The 18,296-nt window shown below is 49.7% G+C and overlaps 1 protein-coding gene across 1 annotated transcript; it reads right to left on the bottom strand.

The window, feature by feature from the left end:
• Positions 1-1,348: 1,348 nt before the first annotated feature.
• PRDM14 (PR/SET domain 14) lies at positions 1,349-13,738 on the bottom strand. The gene is made up of 7 exons (XM_016152973.2): positions 13,036-13,738; positions 12,453-12,506; positions 12,206-12,363; positions 11,112-11,382; positions 7,208-7,410; positions 4,453-4,554; positions 1,349-1,960 (listed from the first exon to the last, which is right to left on the bottom strand). Exons 1-7 carry the CDS (start codon positions 13,736-13,738, stop codon positions 1,739-1,741), a joined length of 1,713 nt encoding a protein of 570 aa, XP_016008459.2. The 3' UTR covers positions 1,349-1,738.
• Between the last annotated feature and the right edge of the window lie 4,558 nt (positions 13,739-18,296).

Here is an 18,296-nt window from a genome sequence, read left to right as displayed (position 1 = left end):
CCTGATCAACATGACCAAGACTTTGTGGAAACAGGTCAAATTAAATTAAACTGTCAGGGGTTTTCCAGTTAGCATGGGCATGCGTGATCCATGTAAGGTATAATTCCCCATCACGCATTTGGGAGCGACTGTTAGAATAGAGGAAAATAGTTACCTTCCTTTGCTACTATTCTGGTTCTAAACACACAGTGGTTAATTTGAATTATTCAACTACTAGAAAAAATTGGCGTCGCACCAGTTCCTGAGGTCCTGCTTTACCGTTTGATTTTAAAATAAACCCATAAACCGTAAGAAATACATTTTAAGCTAACAGTCAAAGAAAGGCTGCCTAATTACAAGATGAGACCCAATCTTTTCAAAAGACCATTGTTCTGACTTAATTAACATGAACTAAACCACCCCTAAAACAACAGGGCACATTCCCATTAGGATAAATTACTCGGACCTCGTAGTCACTGCAGCACAGAAGTCCCTAGAGGGACATCGATCACTGCCATTGAGTTTGTCTCAAAGGACTCTGCCACAGCTGGGAGCCTCCCTCTGGAGGGGGCAGCTGTTCCGTATTGAGTTGGCTCCATTTTGAGAGACCTGGACCGTGGCTAGAGGGTGAAGAGAAATCCCAGGCCGTCAATAGACCCATAGCTGGTGATGTGACATAGCACTTTAGCAGCCGTGGTCACCTACGAAGCACTTCTATTCTGCTCGTCTAATCTCTAGTCTTCCCTGCAAATATGTTTCTTACTCTCTCAGCCTCCACTTCCCCATTTGTAAAGTGAATTCCGTGGTACTCTCTCACAGGGCTGACACTCAGTGTTGGCTATTATTACCCTGAAGACGAGTCCGCTGTCTTCCTGAACATTCTAAGGCATTGTTCCCCACACACTTGCATCAGCCTTATGACAACTTACATGGCATTTTTTTTTCCCCAGTGGGTCTCTTTTTCACACTCTACACATATTATCATGAATGGGCTAATTAGAGACCTCAAAAATTCCACCTATTATTCAGGAATGAAATCCAGTTTAGACCTAGAGCAATAGAAATACATTTACTTTGTCCATTGCAATTTTTTTAGCCTTTCTTGGTTTGGTAACTTTTCTTCCCCAATCGGTAAAGGTCACAGATGGTGGGTGAATAAGTAATTCTGTGTGGCGCTAAACAAACTATTAACAGGCATTTGTCACGTGACGGGGGTGGGGTAGGAACTAAGAGTCTAAAATGAACCCAGATAAAGATGGGCGATTAATTCATATCTGAACATTTAGGTACAACTAATGATGCTCTTGGCTTGAATGAATGTATGAAGAATTTATTCTGTGACGAAATATTAACAGGTGATGGCCATAGACACATTGTAATGCGGGCACAAGGCGTGAAGGATTCTTTCTTTTTCATCACGAAATCAAACTCTACTCAGTCTCTGAAATTCAACGTTGTCCCCTCTCTCAGGGTTTTAGAGTTTCCAGACCCTCAAGAACTATTAACAGCTTTCATTATTTCTAGGTAAATCCACCAAAATTTCATTCTTATTGGAAATCATGGAAAACATTTCTGCAAGAGCTGTTAAAACCACAGTTGATAAATGTGGTTAATCAGCTAATTGGTCAGTTCCATTTTTCTGTTTATCACAGGAGAACTATCATTTGTTCATATGACACTCTCATATAAACAAGGAAAATAAAGACGGAGTCCGAGTCCTTAGTTTTCACACGGTCCCCAGACTGAGGGCTAGCAGTCGTCATGGACCTTCATTCACCTGGGGGTGCAAGGATTCTTGATCCGGGAAGGCTTTTCCGCAGGCGCTGCAGGAGCAGGCCTCGTCCTCCTTGTGTGAGCGCCGGACGTGGCTGTCGTGGGCAGCGTGGGACGCGAAGGATTTGCCGCAGTGCTTGCATTTGAAGGGCTTCTCGCCAGAATGCTGCCTGATGTGCGTGCGGAGGATGCTGGAAGCGGTGAACTTCTGCAAGACAGAAAGCGGAAGCGTGAACTTCCATCAGCCGGAAGACCAATTACACGAAGGGTTTAATGTCATTGTTGACGCGCACGTACGTCACCCGTAGTTCTCCAGTAGCTGGACCTTGGGTATTCAGGCTATCGAGACTCTTGGTCAGCAGGAGTACCCTAGTAACAAAGGGCACGACTGATGCGTCCTTCTGGCTGGTCTTGAGTAGCCCTGACTATTAGGGCAGTGGCCTTTCAGTGGCAAAGAACACCTGGGGTCTAGTTAAAAATGCAGATTGACAACCCTCCCCCAGGGAGCACACCCAGTAAGCACACGACTTTGAGGCAAAAAGAAACCAGAAACCAGCACTTAACAAGCAATTCTGACACAGGGGCTCCCAAGACCACACTGAGGTTGGCTGCATTACAGGAGCAGCTAATATTGGCCAATGTCTGCATAAATATCAGTACCTTACCAGTTTCTTAATTTTAAAACTTTTTAAGATAATTGTAGATTCACATGCGCTTACATTAGTAATAGAGATTCTGTGCACCCTTTACCCAGGGTAGAGGGTGCAATATCGCAACCAGGATGCTGGTGTTGACAGGTAAGATGCAGACCTCTTATGCGAAAGGCCCCTCGCGTCGCCCCCTCCCCCCCACTCCCATTTCTTTTTTTAAGCTGTGTCGACCACTAAACTTTGCTCCCTCTCCATCATTTTATCAATTCGAGGTTGTGCACATGGAATCACACAGCACACAATCATGTGGTATCGGCACTTCTCACTCAGCCTACGTCGGGCGACTGGCCCAGGTTGCTGTGTGCGACGGCTCACCCCGTTTTTACTGCCGAGTCGGTGTGGGCGCACCGCTCTGGTTCATCGCTTGCCCACCAAAGGACACTGGATTGGGGCGGTTATGAATAAAGCTGCTGCTAAGTTGCGTACAGGTTTCCGTGTGAATGTTCACGCAACTGCTGGACTGGATGGTAGTTATAAGTTGAGTTTTTAAAGAAACCGCTGAACTATGAGTGGCTCTAACATTTCAGATTCCCAAGTACTTCGCTGTTTTTACCTATTTTTTCGTGGCCACCTCTTTGCATTTCTCTTACTTATAACCTTTCCCTTCATTCATTTCAATACCATGCCCTGACCTTTGTCATTTCCAGGTACTGTATTAGAAATATAATAATTTCATTTGGGGGAGGGGGGGTCCACTGGCAGTGATATGAAATAATAAGTTAAACTGGTGACCTCGGATTTAGGGGGCCGGGAGAGAAGCACTCGACAATGGGGTGTCTGGGCATACGCAGGGTTAGGTCACTGCTTAGCAAGGTGCAGGAGCTGTCCTTGCGTAGACAACCAGACATGGCCGGTCTTCACCAGCTTGAGGAGCAGGAGTCCCCACTCTATAGGCCAGAATGCCGGACAGAGAACTTAGGTCCTAAGTGGATTTAGTTCCCCGTCAGGCCAGCTCGGAGTCCAAGGCGAGGATGAGAACTAGAACTCCAGAAACAGGACGGGTCATGAGGTTTTCTGACCCTGCTCTGGAGGTCCCTGTAGGAGGGCGTCACCCCCGGGCCAGGCTGTTCTTCCACACACGCCCGCGGCCGCCTCCCCTTGGTTCGTGCTGGTTCTGCCGAGTCCAGCTGTGTCGAAGCCCCGTTTTCCTACGCGGATTATTTATTTCCATTCTATTGGCAATTTCTTTGGCTGATTAGCTTCCCTGAGCCTTGTAGACGCAATGATTTCCTCCTCTTTGGAAGGGTTTAGAAGTCGCCCTAGCTAAGATAGCTTGTTTTTTTTTTTTTATGGCTTCATTATTAAAAAAAAAAAAAAAAAGTAAATGACTATGATAGACACAGTCCATTCTATTCACTAGGTCTTTCTGTGCCGAGGGAAATGTTCTGCGCCATCCGACTGGGTGGCCGCTAACCACATGGGAGCACCAATTACCTGAAATGCGGCCTGAGCATGCGAGGTGGTGCATTTTCTGTTTTATTTCACCTTTGTTAATTTAGATAGCCACGTATGGTTAACGGCTAACTCTGCATCAGACAGCAAAGGCGTGTCATCAAAGCAGGGCCCAAGGTACCCTGGTAAACTGCTTCTGAAGGTCAGACTCGTCTCTGCTCCGGCAACCCCTAACCACGTATCTACCTCATCTCTTCATTTTTATAACTCGACACTCTCTATAATGTGGATGAGACTGCACGTCGCTGATGCTCCTCTAGCAAGGTGGATCGGCAGCATGTTAGTGTCTGTGATGTAACCGAAGAGTCCTGTCTGCAGCCGTCAGGTCCTTATTAATCTGGGGTTATTACACTGCACGTGCCGTAACGGCCAAGCTGGCAACAGGGGATAGTATCAGACCATCTTAAGCAAACGTGAGCACGTTTGGGGGTGGGAACAGGGATGGGGCTGGCAGCAAGAACTCGTGAAAAGCTAGGCTTCACGCTTCGCGTTCTCATCCACGGACACGCAAACGGAGCTCGAGGCAGGGCCCATTTACCTTCGTACAGTACACGCACTGGTAGGGTCTGTCTCCAGAGTGGACTCTCATGTGCTTGTTTAGGCTGGAAGACTGAGAGAAACATTTCCCACACGTGGAACACTAAGGCGAAAAAGAAAAACATAGTTGAAGTCACGTTTCCTCTAACGAGTTCATTTCGCCATGACATTTACCTGCGTGTGAGGGAACTCCTAGTGTATTTATTCTGCGTATACCTTTAGGCGAAGGACCAAGCAGGCCAGGCTGAGATCTGGTCAGTAGTACAAACACAAGCCAGAGCCACACTGAAGAACGGGTTCTGGCCCAGAGCCTGCTGGGTGCGCTGTGACTTTAGGTAATCCATGTGAGGTCTTTGGGGGTCAGTTGCTTCAGATGTGAAATGTGGGCATTGAATAGGACCACGCTGTTTAAGAGAGGCCTGAATTAGTCTTGCTCTGTCAACAAGGAGCTGTGGGACCAGAGCAGGTCAGCTAAACCTGGAACCTGTTTCCCGATTTTCCTCACAAGCAGGATACCTGCTCTGTTTTCCTTGCTGAGGGCTGTGAGTAAATTGCAAGCATTGTGCACTCAGTTCAACAAGTATTTACGGAGTGCGCACTATGTGCTTAATGCTGCGCTAGATAGAGACAGGCAACTAAAAATCCAGTCGGGGATGGCGATGAACACATACCCAAAACGGCAACACAGGTGGCAGATGACCTGAGACATGTTCTACCTACACAGTAAGGGTTCTAGTTTGGGGGTCCAGGGAGAGCGTAGGGCTCGGCCACCTGCCGTGTATAGTTCATAGTACAGTTCTGCGCTCTCTCCCCTGGGGACTCCCCTGGTGACTCCCGTCAAATCTTCTCAGGAATTCCGAGCCAGGTAAAGGAAGCTGCTGAGTTTCCCCGTCCTACTTCCCCAGGTGTGCTAATGATAACAGACGGGAGGAACAGGTGTTTTCAGGTTGTGGGATTTGGGGTGGATTTTGAAAGTCTTCCCTATTTTTTTCTGTACTGCTTGAAGTTTTAATAAGCATATATTACTGTTATTAAAGCAAAAGAAAAAGTCAGATGTTTGAGATAATATTGCAAAATTACAAGTAAGTAATTTTTTAAAAAACCTGCTCTTATAAATGAAAAATAAACGAGAATACAAAGTACTCAATGGAAATGCCAGCTGAATGGACCCAGCTGACTGGTAAAGACTTAAATACAATTTGGAAAATAGGGTTGGGGAACTTTTCTGACTTTTCTGGGAAGGCTAAGCAAAAAAAAATTAGAAGTTAAGCACAAGAAGGTAGATTCAACCTAACATCTGGCCAAAAGAATTTCCAGGGAAGAACAAAGGCAGATAGTCACCACCCCTCCCCCAGGAAAAAAAAAGGAAAGAAAAAGAAAATTCTTTTGCGTTTGGGACTCTTGCCTGCATATAGAAAGAGTACTTTGTACTACACTGCATACCAAGTAGAAGAAGAAAAAAGTCACATCTAATTTGACACATTCTGTTAAAATTTCAGAACTCCAAAGAGAACAAGTTCCGTAAAGAAGAAAACTGGTTATTTACAAAGAAACAAGAACTAGATTGGCGTCAAATGATAGAAGAAAATAGAACGATGCCTTGAATATTCTGAGGGACGGTTGTTTCTATCTACAATTCTATGTCCAGTCAAACTATCAGATATGTGCGCAAAATATCCTGATAAGACTCAGAAAACTTTCCACTATGTACCCTTAAACATGATTACCTGAAGAGATGCCCCAGTAATACCCCTCCGCTGCAAAAAAAAAAAAAAAAAAAAAAAAAATTTCAAAAGAGAAGCATGGAGAAGAATCAGTAGAACTAATGCAAGAAGGTGATGAAAAATATCCAAATCTGACCATTCACGGGCCCAGAAATCACTGGTTCAAATCAGAGTAAGCTCCACAAAGAATGTGAATGTCATTATACAATTATACAATTAAGAAACTAAATTTAGGTCTTGCAAGAGTTTGCGCAGAACTCTTGGCTTATTGTTATGGGTGCCAAAGATTTCTTTCCCCTGACACTATAATTTCTCTGGATTCATCTGAAAAAGAGGTACACGTATGTTTTGACTGCTGGAAGGAGGGTAGTAGTATGGGGGTTTTCACTGTTGGTTGTACACCCAAAATCTTCTGATGTTTTTGTCAGTCAAAAAATCTTTCCTCTTTCAGAAACTGATTATTCTCATTAAAAAATCATTTATCTGAAGGTCTACATGTCTGTTACACTTGAGCTTCTTTTTCTTCTAAAGTCAAATTAAATGTTTCCTTTGGGCTTCTTGAGGAAATTAAATCTAATGTGTTAAAAGCACTACTTAAAGTCCTGATAGAGCCACATGTGTTTACAAATTAGCTTGTGACGTAATCCTAAATCTGCAAAGTAGCCTCATAATACTCAGTTATGATCCCAAGTATGTTGAAAACATGCATGCAGATGGAAAATAATTATACCTAAAATGTCTTAACTTTGGGCCAGAACATAACAGGCAGCTTTCGTTTTTTCTCCATATTGTATTTACCAAGCAAACACTGTTTTCTCATGTTAAAAAATTAAGTTGGCAGTAAAAATTTCAAAGGTTTACCCAGTAAAAAGATGAAAATCACCCCCGCACTGTGCATCATAAGCCCCTCCCCGCCCCGCCCACCACCGCAACTGACAGCAGGTGCTGCACCCAGGAGGCCTCTGAGCGGCCTGCGGGCGGACCGCGGACGCCTGAGCGATGGGCAGGGTCAGTCGGCACCGAAACGCCTACCTTGTGAGGCCGGTGCTTCTCGTGCACGTGGAGGACGTGGATGCGGAGCCGGTCCCGCTTCTCAAAGGACCGCTTGCAGAGAGAGCAGGGAAATTTCCTATCGCCCATGTCCACGCAGGGGGTGTACCTGAGATGCTTATCTCTGTAGTATCTGTAGGTAAATACTTTTCCACATCGTTCGCATCTGTAACCTTCTGAGGACTCTGTCCGAGAGAAGTGCCAGCGGCTTTGTCAGTTACTGTCCCTCATTCTTACTCTCTTCCAAGGCAATTGTTACAAACTTTTCATTATAGACAATTTAAAACATATATTAAAGTCAAAATAATAAAATACACCCTCCCGTGACCAACAGCAAGCTTTGACGATGACCAACTAACTCATGGCCAATTTCGTTTTCATTTATAGCAAATTCCTCAATAATGAGATGCTAATTTATCATTTGGTTCATCAATACCACAGACTATAATCTCACACACTCCTGACTGGCACTCGTCACGAGGTTAATGATACACAAAAACAACCTACTCTCTTTGTCAGTCTGAGCTACAAGTTCAAAACAGCTCACCCAGGACATTGATGGATACCGCCCACAGTTTAGGTCACAGGCTTCCTAAGTGCTGTTCCTTTTCACCCTTTTTACAATGCCTCTAAGCTTATCGTTCACCTCTCTGAATTTTGGGGAAGATTCCAGAGCTAGATTCTTCTTTTGTAGAGGAGCACGACAGTATCTTGCCTTCCGTAACACAAAGGGTTATCATCATGATTCATTTAAATCTAACACGTATTGAGTTCTTACCACTGCGAGTGATACTACCACTGAGTGATAGATAAGACTGAGAAAGGCAAATCTGTTTGTATCAATGGAAGGAGGGAGGGGGAGGAGAGGTTAGAGAGGGTCCTGCGGACTCTAGCAAAGGAGATGCCAGGTCCAGGGGTGTCTATGTGTTGGGGGGAGGGGAGAGGACAGGGGCCACCTACAAACGCAGCCTGTTCAGGACAGTGGGGATTCCAGAGGATAAAGTGGCTTTGATGGTGCGCGCACCCCCGAGGACCTCATTGTCTGGCCCCAGAAAGGGAGAGAGGAGCAGGGAGTGAGTAGATACAAGAATCTCGACGTGGAAATCTCTTTAGCATCAGGACAGCAGGGAAGCTATGCATCAGGAGCTTTGTTAGCTAACAAGTAGACCCAGGCACGTTTAACAAGTAGCTAAGGAACTAAACCATTTATTAAGTAAATAACCAGAAAGGTGATCTCCAACCCCAGGACAATCCATTGCCCTGCCACTGTCTGCCACTTTCATTGAGGTGCTAATAGTCTCAGAATCCCCCTGCTGGACCGGTTTTTGCTTAGAGCAAGGATTTTTCCATGGTCAGAAATGCCTGGCCTTCCTGCTTCCTTGGCTGGGAGAAGGGGGTCTAAAAGATAGAGCCAGTGATCTTACAAATCAGAGCACTAAAGCACATCAAACTTCAAACAATAGAGTACACAGTAGATTTGCACATAAGAAATCACCGGTTACTCAGGCAGAAATGACATAGCACCTTCACTAATTAGGCTTCAGGCTGTTGACATTTTCTGCTCAGGTCTTTGGAAATTTATCTTAACCTAATTTTATCCTATTCCCTTCTCCCTTCTTCCTTCCCCCAGCTCAATCAACTGCTCTTTTTTAGTCTGCGGGTTTCTCAATCCTGATAATGATGCTTCCTGCCCCACCACAAACATACATTCAGATGGTTTGGGAAGGATTAAGAGTTGTTTTCACATTCCACACCTCCAGCCCCCAAAACACACACTCGGCAGCTGCATACTCAAATAACCCGCCCACATAGGGTCCAGACCCTTCCCTCCCACTCAGGACCTGAGCGGGGGACAGGCCCCCCCACCAACCCTCACCAAAAGCCTTTGAGAAAAAGGTTTTTGTGAGGACAGAGGAATTTTGATTTTTCTTTCCTTTTGACTCTATTCCAAAACAGTCATAACAGAAAACAAATTATTTGTCTATAATTCTTCCCAACAAATTAAGCTTTTAGAAGTCCCCTCCCACAGTGTCCAATACACACATTATTTAAACAGTGTCTCAAGCATCGATATAATCCGGGTCAGAACCGGGGCACAGCTGACTGCATGCCACACTAAGGCTGCCCCTCACTTGGCACCACGAGCCCTCATCCCGGTTGCTTATTATATGACCGTGGTTTCTGATATCTGTATATCATTCCATGCGAACACATCGCCATTTACTTAATTATTCTACTGTTGAGCATTGTGATTTTTTTCACTTGTACGCAGCTGGTAATCTTTTGTGGACCACTTCCTCAAGATAAATTCCCAGATGTCATATTCCTGAGACATCAAAAATTATTTTTCATTTTTATTTCAAAAGCAATTGGTACATTTTTGGAAGTGACCAAAAAGATGTCTTTGGCTAAGCATGTGCTGACTCCGGGTTCTATGACTCTTTACCCCATCCCGACTCCCACGCCATCCATAGGTTGGGGTAGGAGGAACATAGTTCACCAAAACAATTCAACAGGCCCTCATGGTTTGGACTCTACAGAAAGAGAACGCTCATGATTCCCCTCCTAATCCCTGGCGAACATGGCCTTGCTCTTAGCTGCACCATTCCCCATCTGGATTGCCTTCCCTCTCCCTGCCTGGCAATCCCTTATTTCGTCTCACCCCTAAGCAGCTTCTCCTTGTTGAGAGGTACTGTCTTCCTCCTTCCTTCAATCCACACTGGGATCCAGGAGCAGGAGATATGAAGGTGTTTGGGTGATTTCCTGCCCTGGAGGACTTAGTCTAGTCAGGAGACAGACAATCGCTGCACCCTATGATGAGTGCAATTCACGTTTTTTTACCTGTTGCTTGCTGCACTTATTATAACATAATAAGGTGGTCATCTACCTGATGACACACATGGTAACTTGCATTTTTCTTGTTCCATCTATTAGATCAGGGGATCCCAAGCTCCTGTGTATATAAAAATCACTGAGAGCTTGTTTTAAATGCAGATTCTAGAGGCTCACTCCCAGAGCGGGTTGGTAGTCCTCTAGCTCCTTGCTACTAAAAGGCAGTCCACGGGTACCAGCCTCCCCTGGAATCTAGAGAGAAGCTAGAGAGAATCTGCACCTTTCCAAGATGCCCAGGTATTCAAAACCACATTAAACTCTGAGATGATGTAGTACAGACTTGTATATAGGCAGCTTATGTGATTTTATTAACCAGTTGCCCCAATAAATTTAATAAAAAATACTGAAAAATAATGAGTCTAGCTCAGTGCTTCTCCAAACTCGACTGAGCCCCATAGCAATAAATACATTTTCTATTTGAGACCCAAACACACTCATATCCATTTGAAACTTTACCAAACAATTCTAAGCTCTTACGTAAGTGAAATCGGCATCTGTATTTTTCTATCCTACTTTATTCTCATTCTTTTTTTTCTTGAACGCTGGTCTCCACCACTGAATCGATTTCCTACCCCATTAAGATACTGCAATCCACCCTCTGAAAAACACTACGCTAGCGCAGTGACTTCATCAGCTGCGTTACAGCCTGAGCGGAGATGAATCGGGAACCGGCTCCCCTAAGGCAGAGGTTGCCACCGTTTATTTCACTTTCAGGGTGCTCTCTTGGAGGGGTGAAGGGGTACAAGAGAAAGCATCCTTGTGCACAGCAGCAGCTTCAGCAGCTTTGGAAAACTGTGCGCCTTTTCTTCCAGCTGGGTACCGAATGCCCCCTGGCTAGGGGCACCCTCGGTTCAGGCTCCGGCATCAGCTGTGGGAGGGAAGCGCTCCACAAGCAGCCGAGAAGCTGTGGGAAGGAGCCGCTGTGTTCGGAACAGAGCCCAGTGCTTCCACTAGGAGCGAGCGCCTCACCGGGCGAGGCGAGGGGTGCACTCACCTTCGAAGAGCCTGGACGCCCACTTCCCCTGCTCTGTCACCTGCAGGCTCACAGGGATGTCCAGGAACTTTTCATAGCAGTCTCCATACCACACAAGGAGCTCCTGGTACTGGTAGATCTCCTTGCAGCTCTCGTAAAATATTTGCCCTTGACATTGCACTGCAACGAGGTTCTGCTCTCTGGGGAAACGGGCGCAGTTGACGTAGGACATCCAGTTTCCCGCACCTCCTTTCCCATCTATAAAGTGGCTCAAAAAGCCATCTTCAAAGATCTAAATGAAATAAGACATGAAGTTTGAAATGTCCTTTTCCTTTTCCTGCATAACCTATGAAATAACTTTAGTTGCTAAAAATTTTAAATCCACACTTGAGTTCACTGAATATATTTATTAATATTATTGTCAAACCTAAATATATTTACTAGCTTAGGGATATTTCTACAGGCGACGTGGCATTTTTTGACTCTTTATCAATTTTCTTCTTTGCAAGTTTATAAGGGAAACAAGAGGTTACATTTCCTACCACTTAAAGACACCAATTAGTTTTGTTTTATCCCAACCTAATTTTCATGCATACTAATGGAGCCATACTTTAATCCTTTCCCTGCTGTTGGCAATTTCACTTTCTCTAACGTTTTATTATTGTAAAGCACCCTGTGATTAACATCTTCCACACAGTCTGAACTTCAGATTACCTTCTTAAACTATATTCCTGGAAGTAGAAATTCAGGGTCACGGGAGTAGCCCATAAATTCCGACACACTGCACTGCTGCCAGAATGCCCCGCACACAGTCGGGAGTCTCGTTTTTTACAAATCCTTAGCCAACTTCATAGATAAATGATATAAAAAACTTTAAATTTGTTTTCATTTCCTTTGGCACTTTCTCAGCATCACTCTACCGTATTTATATTTAAATCGACTGGTTCCTTATATAAATATAACAAAAGGTCTGAGCGCTAATCTTCACAGACTGAAATGGCTTTGGGCACCGCCACACAGGAGGAGCAGCAGATTACTGCCCTGAGCCTCCCCCTCTCCCACGGGGGCGCAGAACCTCTCCCCACTTTCAGTCAGCCCACCAGAAACAGACTTACCTCCCACATCAGAGAATTGTCCCCGTAGGCCTTTACTTCACTGGCGTTGACCACTTTACCTTGAAAGGGCCCAAACCTGACTCCTTTGGCAATGAGGCTGCAGCAGAAGACACCGAAATGTGGGACTTCGCCAAACAGCATCTGTCCAAAGCAGAGACCTGGGGGGAACCCCAAAAAGGGAAGTCGATGAGGAAACTGACCGCAGTCACGTAAGCAAAGAAACCCACACCAGGAGCTCTGCACCTACCTTCTGGTAGTTGAAGGGAGTTTTGATCCAGAGTTGGAGGAAGAGAATTATATCCTACAAAGAGGCAGGGTTAAAATTTTACTTTTCATTAAAAAATACTGTGAAATCCTTTTATGTCCTCCCTACTCTCTTGAGATAAGAATTATCTTGAGTTTGATGTTTTCTATTTTTCTCACTTCTTTTTCATGTGCAATTTCTCCTTTGAGACTCAGGACAATCCTTGCAAGGTTATGTAATGAACTCCACTTTGCAAATTTAAAACCTTGAGAATCTGAGAACATGCTAATTTAGACTCAGGTCAAGGTAGGTGGCCGAGCCGGGCCCCCTGGAATTACATGAGGCTCTCTCTGGAGGAGCTCTCCGGGGTATCCTGGTGGAACCTGAGCCCAGCTGACAAGTGCAGCGCATGAACCATTTCTCGCCTCACCCACGGATCTCACTAAAACTCACCCTAGGAGCCGGGCACTTAAGTAAGTAGGGCCACCCACATGAGCCTGGCCTCCACAGGCCCCATCCCGGGTGGAAGTCCGTACACCATAACCCGCGCCCCCGGACTCAGATACACCCAGAAGATCCCCTTTACCAGAGTTGTTTGTGGGGACCAGGAGGCCTGAAGCCGCATGGTGCAGGGGTGTTGAGCGCTCCTGGCTGGGAAGGACTCCGTACAGAACCAGGTGCAGGTCCTCCTGGGTGAAGTGGTAACGATGAGAGGTCCCCTCCTGGTTCGGGAGTTTGGGGCCAATATCCCCAGACTGCTGGCTGGGGAGGCACGGTAATAACTGGGAGGTCTTCGGCCCCTCAGGTAAGAGGGACGGATCCACAGGGGGCGGCGGGATGAAAATTTCAGGTCCATAATAGTGGCCACTGTCGCTTCGACCACCGGCGCAGGCCAAGTCTTTACCGGCGGCGCCAGCATCCTCGCGGCCGCTGTTCGGGAATGGTTGCAGCTCCTTGGGGAAGTAGGGAAATGGGTACCACGGTGGCAGCTTGCCATGCCAGGGCAGATCGTAGAGTGGCTCCCTCTGCAGGGCCAGGCTGGGGCTCAGGAAGGGAGGCGCGGTCCCGAAGGCGAAAGGGGGCATGGCCGGCGACGCAGGCACCGAGGCCTCCAGCTGCAGGAAAGATTGGAAATCCTCCTCGGCGGCCATCAGGTTGCTCCCGTAGGGTCCGTAGGACGGGAAAGGCGTGTAGTAGGGGGCCAAGTGTTGGGGGCTGCTCTGGAGCCTCTCGGGCGGGAAGCACATCCTGTCCTGGGGGCCGGCTTCACCTGGCGGCCGCAGAGCCATCCCGGGCCACAGCGCGCGTTGGGTCTGCGGGAAAGCAAGCGCCGCTGAGCGAGGGGCGCGGGGCGAGCCTCCGCCACCCGAGCCAGCCCGGGTCGCAGGGACCGGAGACACTTCCCATTCGATTCCGCAAGTCCTACCCCACGAACAAAACAAAACAACAAGACAAACAACAACACAACACCGGCAATGAAACACGCTCCCCAAATCCACCCAAACGAACGTCTTCGCGATTCGACCCCGCAAGCCCTACTCCACACACCGAACCACCAATAAAAACGAAGCCACACGCACAGCCCCAGAGATGCAAAACGAAAATGCGCCGAGCCCCGGCCCGACTCGCGGCTGCCGGTGCGTGTCGCCTTTGCCGGCCCTTTCCTAGCACGCCCTGACCGAGCGCGGCGGGCTCCCAACGCCCGCCGTCTCCACCCCGCCCCAGACCCGGCTCCTGCAAAACGATCGAGCTCCCCCTGCGGCCCCCTCCTCGGTGCCAGGCCACTTTCCTGGGACGGACGAGCCGCCCGGCTGCGCGCCCTGCGCCGCGCCAGAAGCCGAGCGGACGGCGCACCGAGCTCGGGGGCAGGTGGCAGCCGCGGGCGCCCCCGGGTCCCCGGCAGGGAGGGAAGGGCCGAGGGCCCCGGGTCGCTACGCGCCGACAGCCGGAGCCCGGGGGAGACCCCGGAAGGCGGCTCGCGGCCGGCCCCGCGGACCCCGGCGGGCGCGCCGCCGGCAGAAGGGCGCCACCTTCGGCTGCTCAGAGCTCCGCAGCCGGCGCCACGTTCCCCACGTGCGCCGAGTCCCGCCACGCCCCCCAGTCCCGCGGGTAACCCCGGGCTCCCCAGCTGGGGTCGCCCCACGAGGGCAGGCGAGGGCCGGCCCCAGGGCGGGTGGGAGGGAGGAGCCTCGCGGGGAGGCGACCCTGCCGCCCCTGCGCCGCCGCCACCCCGAAAGGCTGGCGTTTTCCTGCACTGAGGGATGGCGCGCCTTCAGGGCTCGCGGGTCTTGAGGGAAAGATCAATGAGCCCAATAGGAAATAGAGCAGGGTCGTGACTCAGAAATTAAAGAACACGGGGTCAGGAGAAGAGGTCAGCCGCGACGAGGGCGTCCGCCTGGCTCCTGAGCCCCCTGGGGCGCTCCGCTGCTGGCCTCCTCTCATCACCCCAAACCTGCGACTCGGGGGTGGGAGCCGCTTAAGGAGCAGACGTCCAGGAGGCAATACGACCTCCCCAAACGAACTGCGCCCGCGACTGCCGCCCGCACTTGCCGCCCGTCCCGGCGACGACAGCCCGCGCCCCCGCAGCGCCCCCGCAGCGCCCCCGCTCCGCACCCACCTTCGAGAGCGCCACGGCAGAGCGGGCGCCTCCGGGCCCCAGCGGCACGCGCGGGGTCGCGACCGGGGGGCTCCGGGCGGGCCAGGCGGGCCCGGCCGGGTTTAAGACGGTGGCGGGCGGGGCCCAGCGGCTTGGAGGGCGAGGGTGGGGAAGGGACGCGGCCCACGCAAGTCCCCAGGCGCGTCTCCTCCCCGCCCCCAGCAGCTATTGGCTGACACTCGACTCGCCCCCCAGACGCCAGGGGGTCGCGCTCCTAAGTCCTCACTCAGGTCGTCTCCAGACGTCCGCGGGGACCCCGCCGCGAGCGCGGCCGCCGGCTTTCCGGTGCGCCACCGCTGCAGCGTCGGGCGGCGCCGCATTAGCGCCGACTCCGGGGCCAAAAGTCCCGGCCGGCGTCGCCCAGGGGTCTCCGATGAGGCCCCCTGCAGCCGGCGCGCCCACCCCGAGTCCCCGCTGCCCTTCGGCTTCGCGTTTCCACGAGCCGAGCCTGGCCGAACGGCGGCAAGCCCCCAAGGGCCAGGAGGACGCTTGTCCCCGATCCCTCGAGGGGAACCCGGCGACGCCGTCACGCTTCCGAGGCTTCGGGTGGTCGTTCAGCACGCTCGGGGCTTTCACCTCTGAGCCCCTGTCAAAGTCCGGGGAGCGGCCCCCTCGCGCCGCCGCGCGGTCCCTCCACCTGCGGGAGGCTCGCGGCCTCGGGCGCGCGCGGCCCCAAAACGCCAGGTCCAGACCCGGGCCACGCGCTCCGAGGCCACGTCCGCGTTCTCCGGGGGTGACCCTGCAGCTCGGCCGAGCGGGAGGCGGGAACGAGAGCGGGGCCCCGCGGGACTCCGGGCCTCCCTGCCGCTCTCCGCTCCCGCGTGCGGGGCCAGGTCCCTGCCCGCGTCCAGCCGGTGTCCCGGTCGCAGCGAGCAGTTGGGATGCGCCGCGGCGCGCCGTTTCCTCACCTGTGTGCGCGGACGGGCGCCCAGGCTTTCCTTCTCGCCCTGTTCCGCGCCTCACCCTCGCGCTTAAGAGAGTGACTTGTCTGTAGGCCGAAGAAGAGGAATCTTGTCCCCAGGGCCAGCGCCTCGGGGAAGGATCATGTACTTGGAAAAGCAGAATAAGTTCCGCCGCGGCTTCCTTCCGGTTCGGGCCCACCCAGGACTCCTACGCCCACTTCCATCCACCTTGTCATAAGCCCCCCGACCTCACCCGCAGCATCTGAGGACTGATGTGCCCACCCGTGGGTCGTCCGCGGATGTCAAGGCCACTGTCTACTGCAGTCACTCACTGATCGTAGTTTTAGTGTAACTGAAGCGACATGAACATGATCGTCAAGTCTTGTTCTGCAGAGAATTCAGAGTTTTAAATATTTTTTGAAAAATAATTGCAAACTTGCCTGTTTTAAGTAGCTTGGAGAAATCGATAAAATCAAAATGAAAGTCCCTACCCTCTAGCGGTAATACTGATTAATAGTTTGGTTTATTCCCTACCCTCATTCCTTTTTTTTTCTTTTAAATACCATTCTTTGAAAACTGTGCTTATATATAGGTAGGATTTTTAAAAGCAAAATGGGATTATATTTTATACTCTCATGCAATTTTTCTCACTTTTTATTAGTCATCGTTTTTATCAGTACACTAGAATGAACTTTATTCCTTATAATGGCTGCATGTACAGAAATTCATTTTATGAGTGTACCCTTCGTTTTTTAGCCTCTTGAAAGGCATTTAAGTTGCTGCCAGTTTTCGAACACCTGAAGCAGCTTCCGGGAGTACCGTTACACGGATACTTATTCGTGCCACTGCCTGATCAACAGGTGCCAACACAACAGCTTCGGAGGTAAGTTCACCCCATACAGGTGTATACCTCCACCTGCCGTGAGCGCAAGTGCCCCGTTTCTCCATGTCCTCACCTAGCACTGAAAACTTCCAGCGCAAAAATAAATAAAAATGAAATAAAATAAAAACATTAAGCTTTAAAAAAAAAAAACCTGCCAATCCTTTAAAACTACTCGTCTTTTCACACGAAGAGTGGTATCTTATTCTTATGTGCCCTTTCATCATTTATTTACCCAACACACTTCCCGAGCGCCTAGCAATCCATGGGCCGGGTGCCAAGCCAGATTCCAGGAAGACAACGGTGAGCGCGGCAGCCCTGTCCAGCCTTGTCCAGGTCCCCGTAACAGTCTTATGAGGAAGATAAATACTTGTGGGAATACTCGATAACCGTGTAACTCTGGACCGTGGTGGGAGCAATGAAAGGGAAGAGGAGCACCTGCCGACCTAGTTTGGGAAGACGGACTTCTCTGCCCTAGAAGATTCGAAAGAGCCGTATAAAATCAACCAGCTGACGAGAACAAGTGGTATTCCAGGTCCAGAGAACACTTGGTGCCTCGGCCCTGAGGTCTGCAGGGAGCGCAGCTGATTCCCCCACAGGAGGGAAGGCCCCGAGTGTGAAGGGCACAGCCGAGAGGCTGGAGAGTCAGCAGAGGCCAGCTCTTGCAAAGGACAGTTGTGAAGACGTAAGCACCTCACATCCTTCCTTGCAAGTCTTTATTAAAGAAGTCCCTAGAAAGGGCTAGGAAGCTACTGCAGCCATCAGTATACTTCATCCCTAAATAATTTCAGCACGTGTATTATTACTTCGGGTTTAATATTTCATTATGATTCCTTCTTTTTAGGCACACCTTCTGTCAGACTAGTGACCCTCTCTCTACCTGGTTGGCAGGCTCTAAGGAAAGCAATCAGTTCTGACACCTGGGCTGTAACGAATCTTACTCTGAGAGTGATTCGAGATCTGCTGTGACTTAAGTTGGCCTGATCATTTCCTGTTTCTGTCTGTAAATCTGACCCATCAACAATCAGTATCAGGTGTGGATCGCCCAAAAGCATTTCTGGTAAATCTGCACGGGGCGTGGATGATTCCTGTACAAGTGCCAGAGAAAACGCATTTCGCCTTCTTTGGGGATGGAAGGAGCATAGCAGAGTTTCGAAGAGTGATGGATGGAAATACATAGACTGGTAGGAGAAAGCAATGGTATTTCGTAGGACGGAAGCTGCTGCCTCAGCTAGACACGTGCATTGATTAAGTGACAAAGGTCGTGCAGTTTGGAGAACCACTGGGTTCAAGGCGGATTCTAAAACGTGTAGTGAGTTAGACCGACCACGAGGAGAGGGCTGCTGAGGAGCGAGCTCTGGGCCACGCAGTGCGTGTTCCTGCTGGTGTTCCCGGGACAGGGGCAGTCA

Source organism: Rousettus aegyptiacus, unplaced genomic scaffold (assembly GCF_014176215.1).
Source record: "Rousettus aegyptiacus isolate mRouAeg1 unplaced genomic scaffold, mRouAeg1.p scaffold_m13_p_15, whole genome shotgun sequence".
Classification (NCBI taxonomy): domain Eukaryota; kingdom Metazoa; phylum Chordata; class Mammalia; order Chiroptera; family Pteropodidae; genus Rousettus; species Rousettus aegyptiacus.
This window is presented reverse-complemented; position numbering and strand designations above follow the sequence as displayed.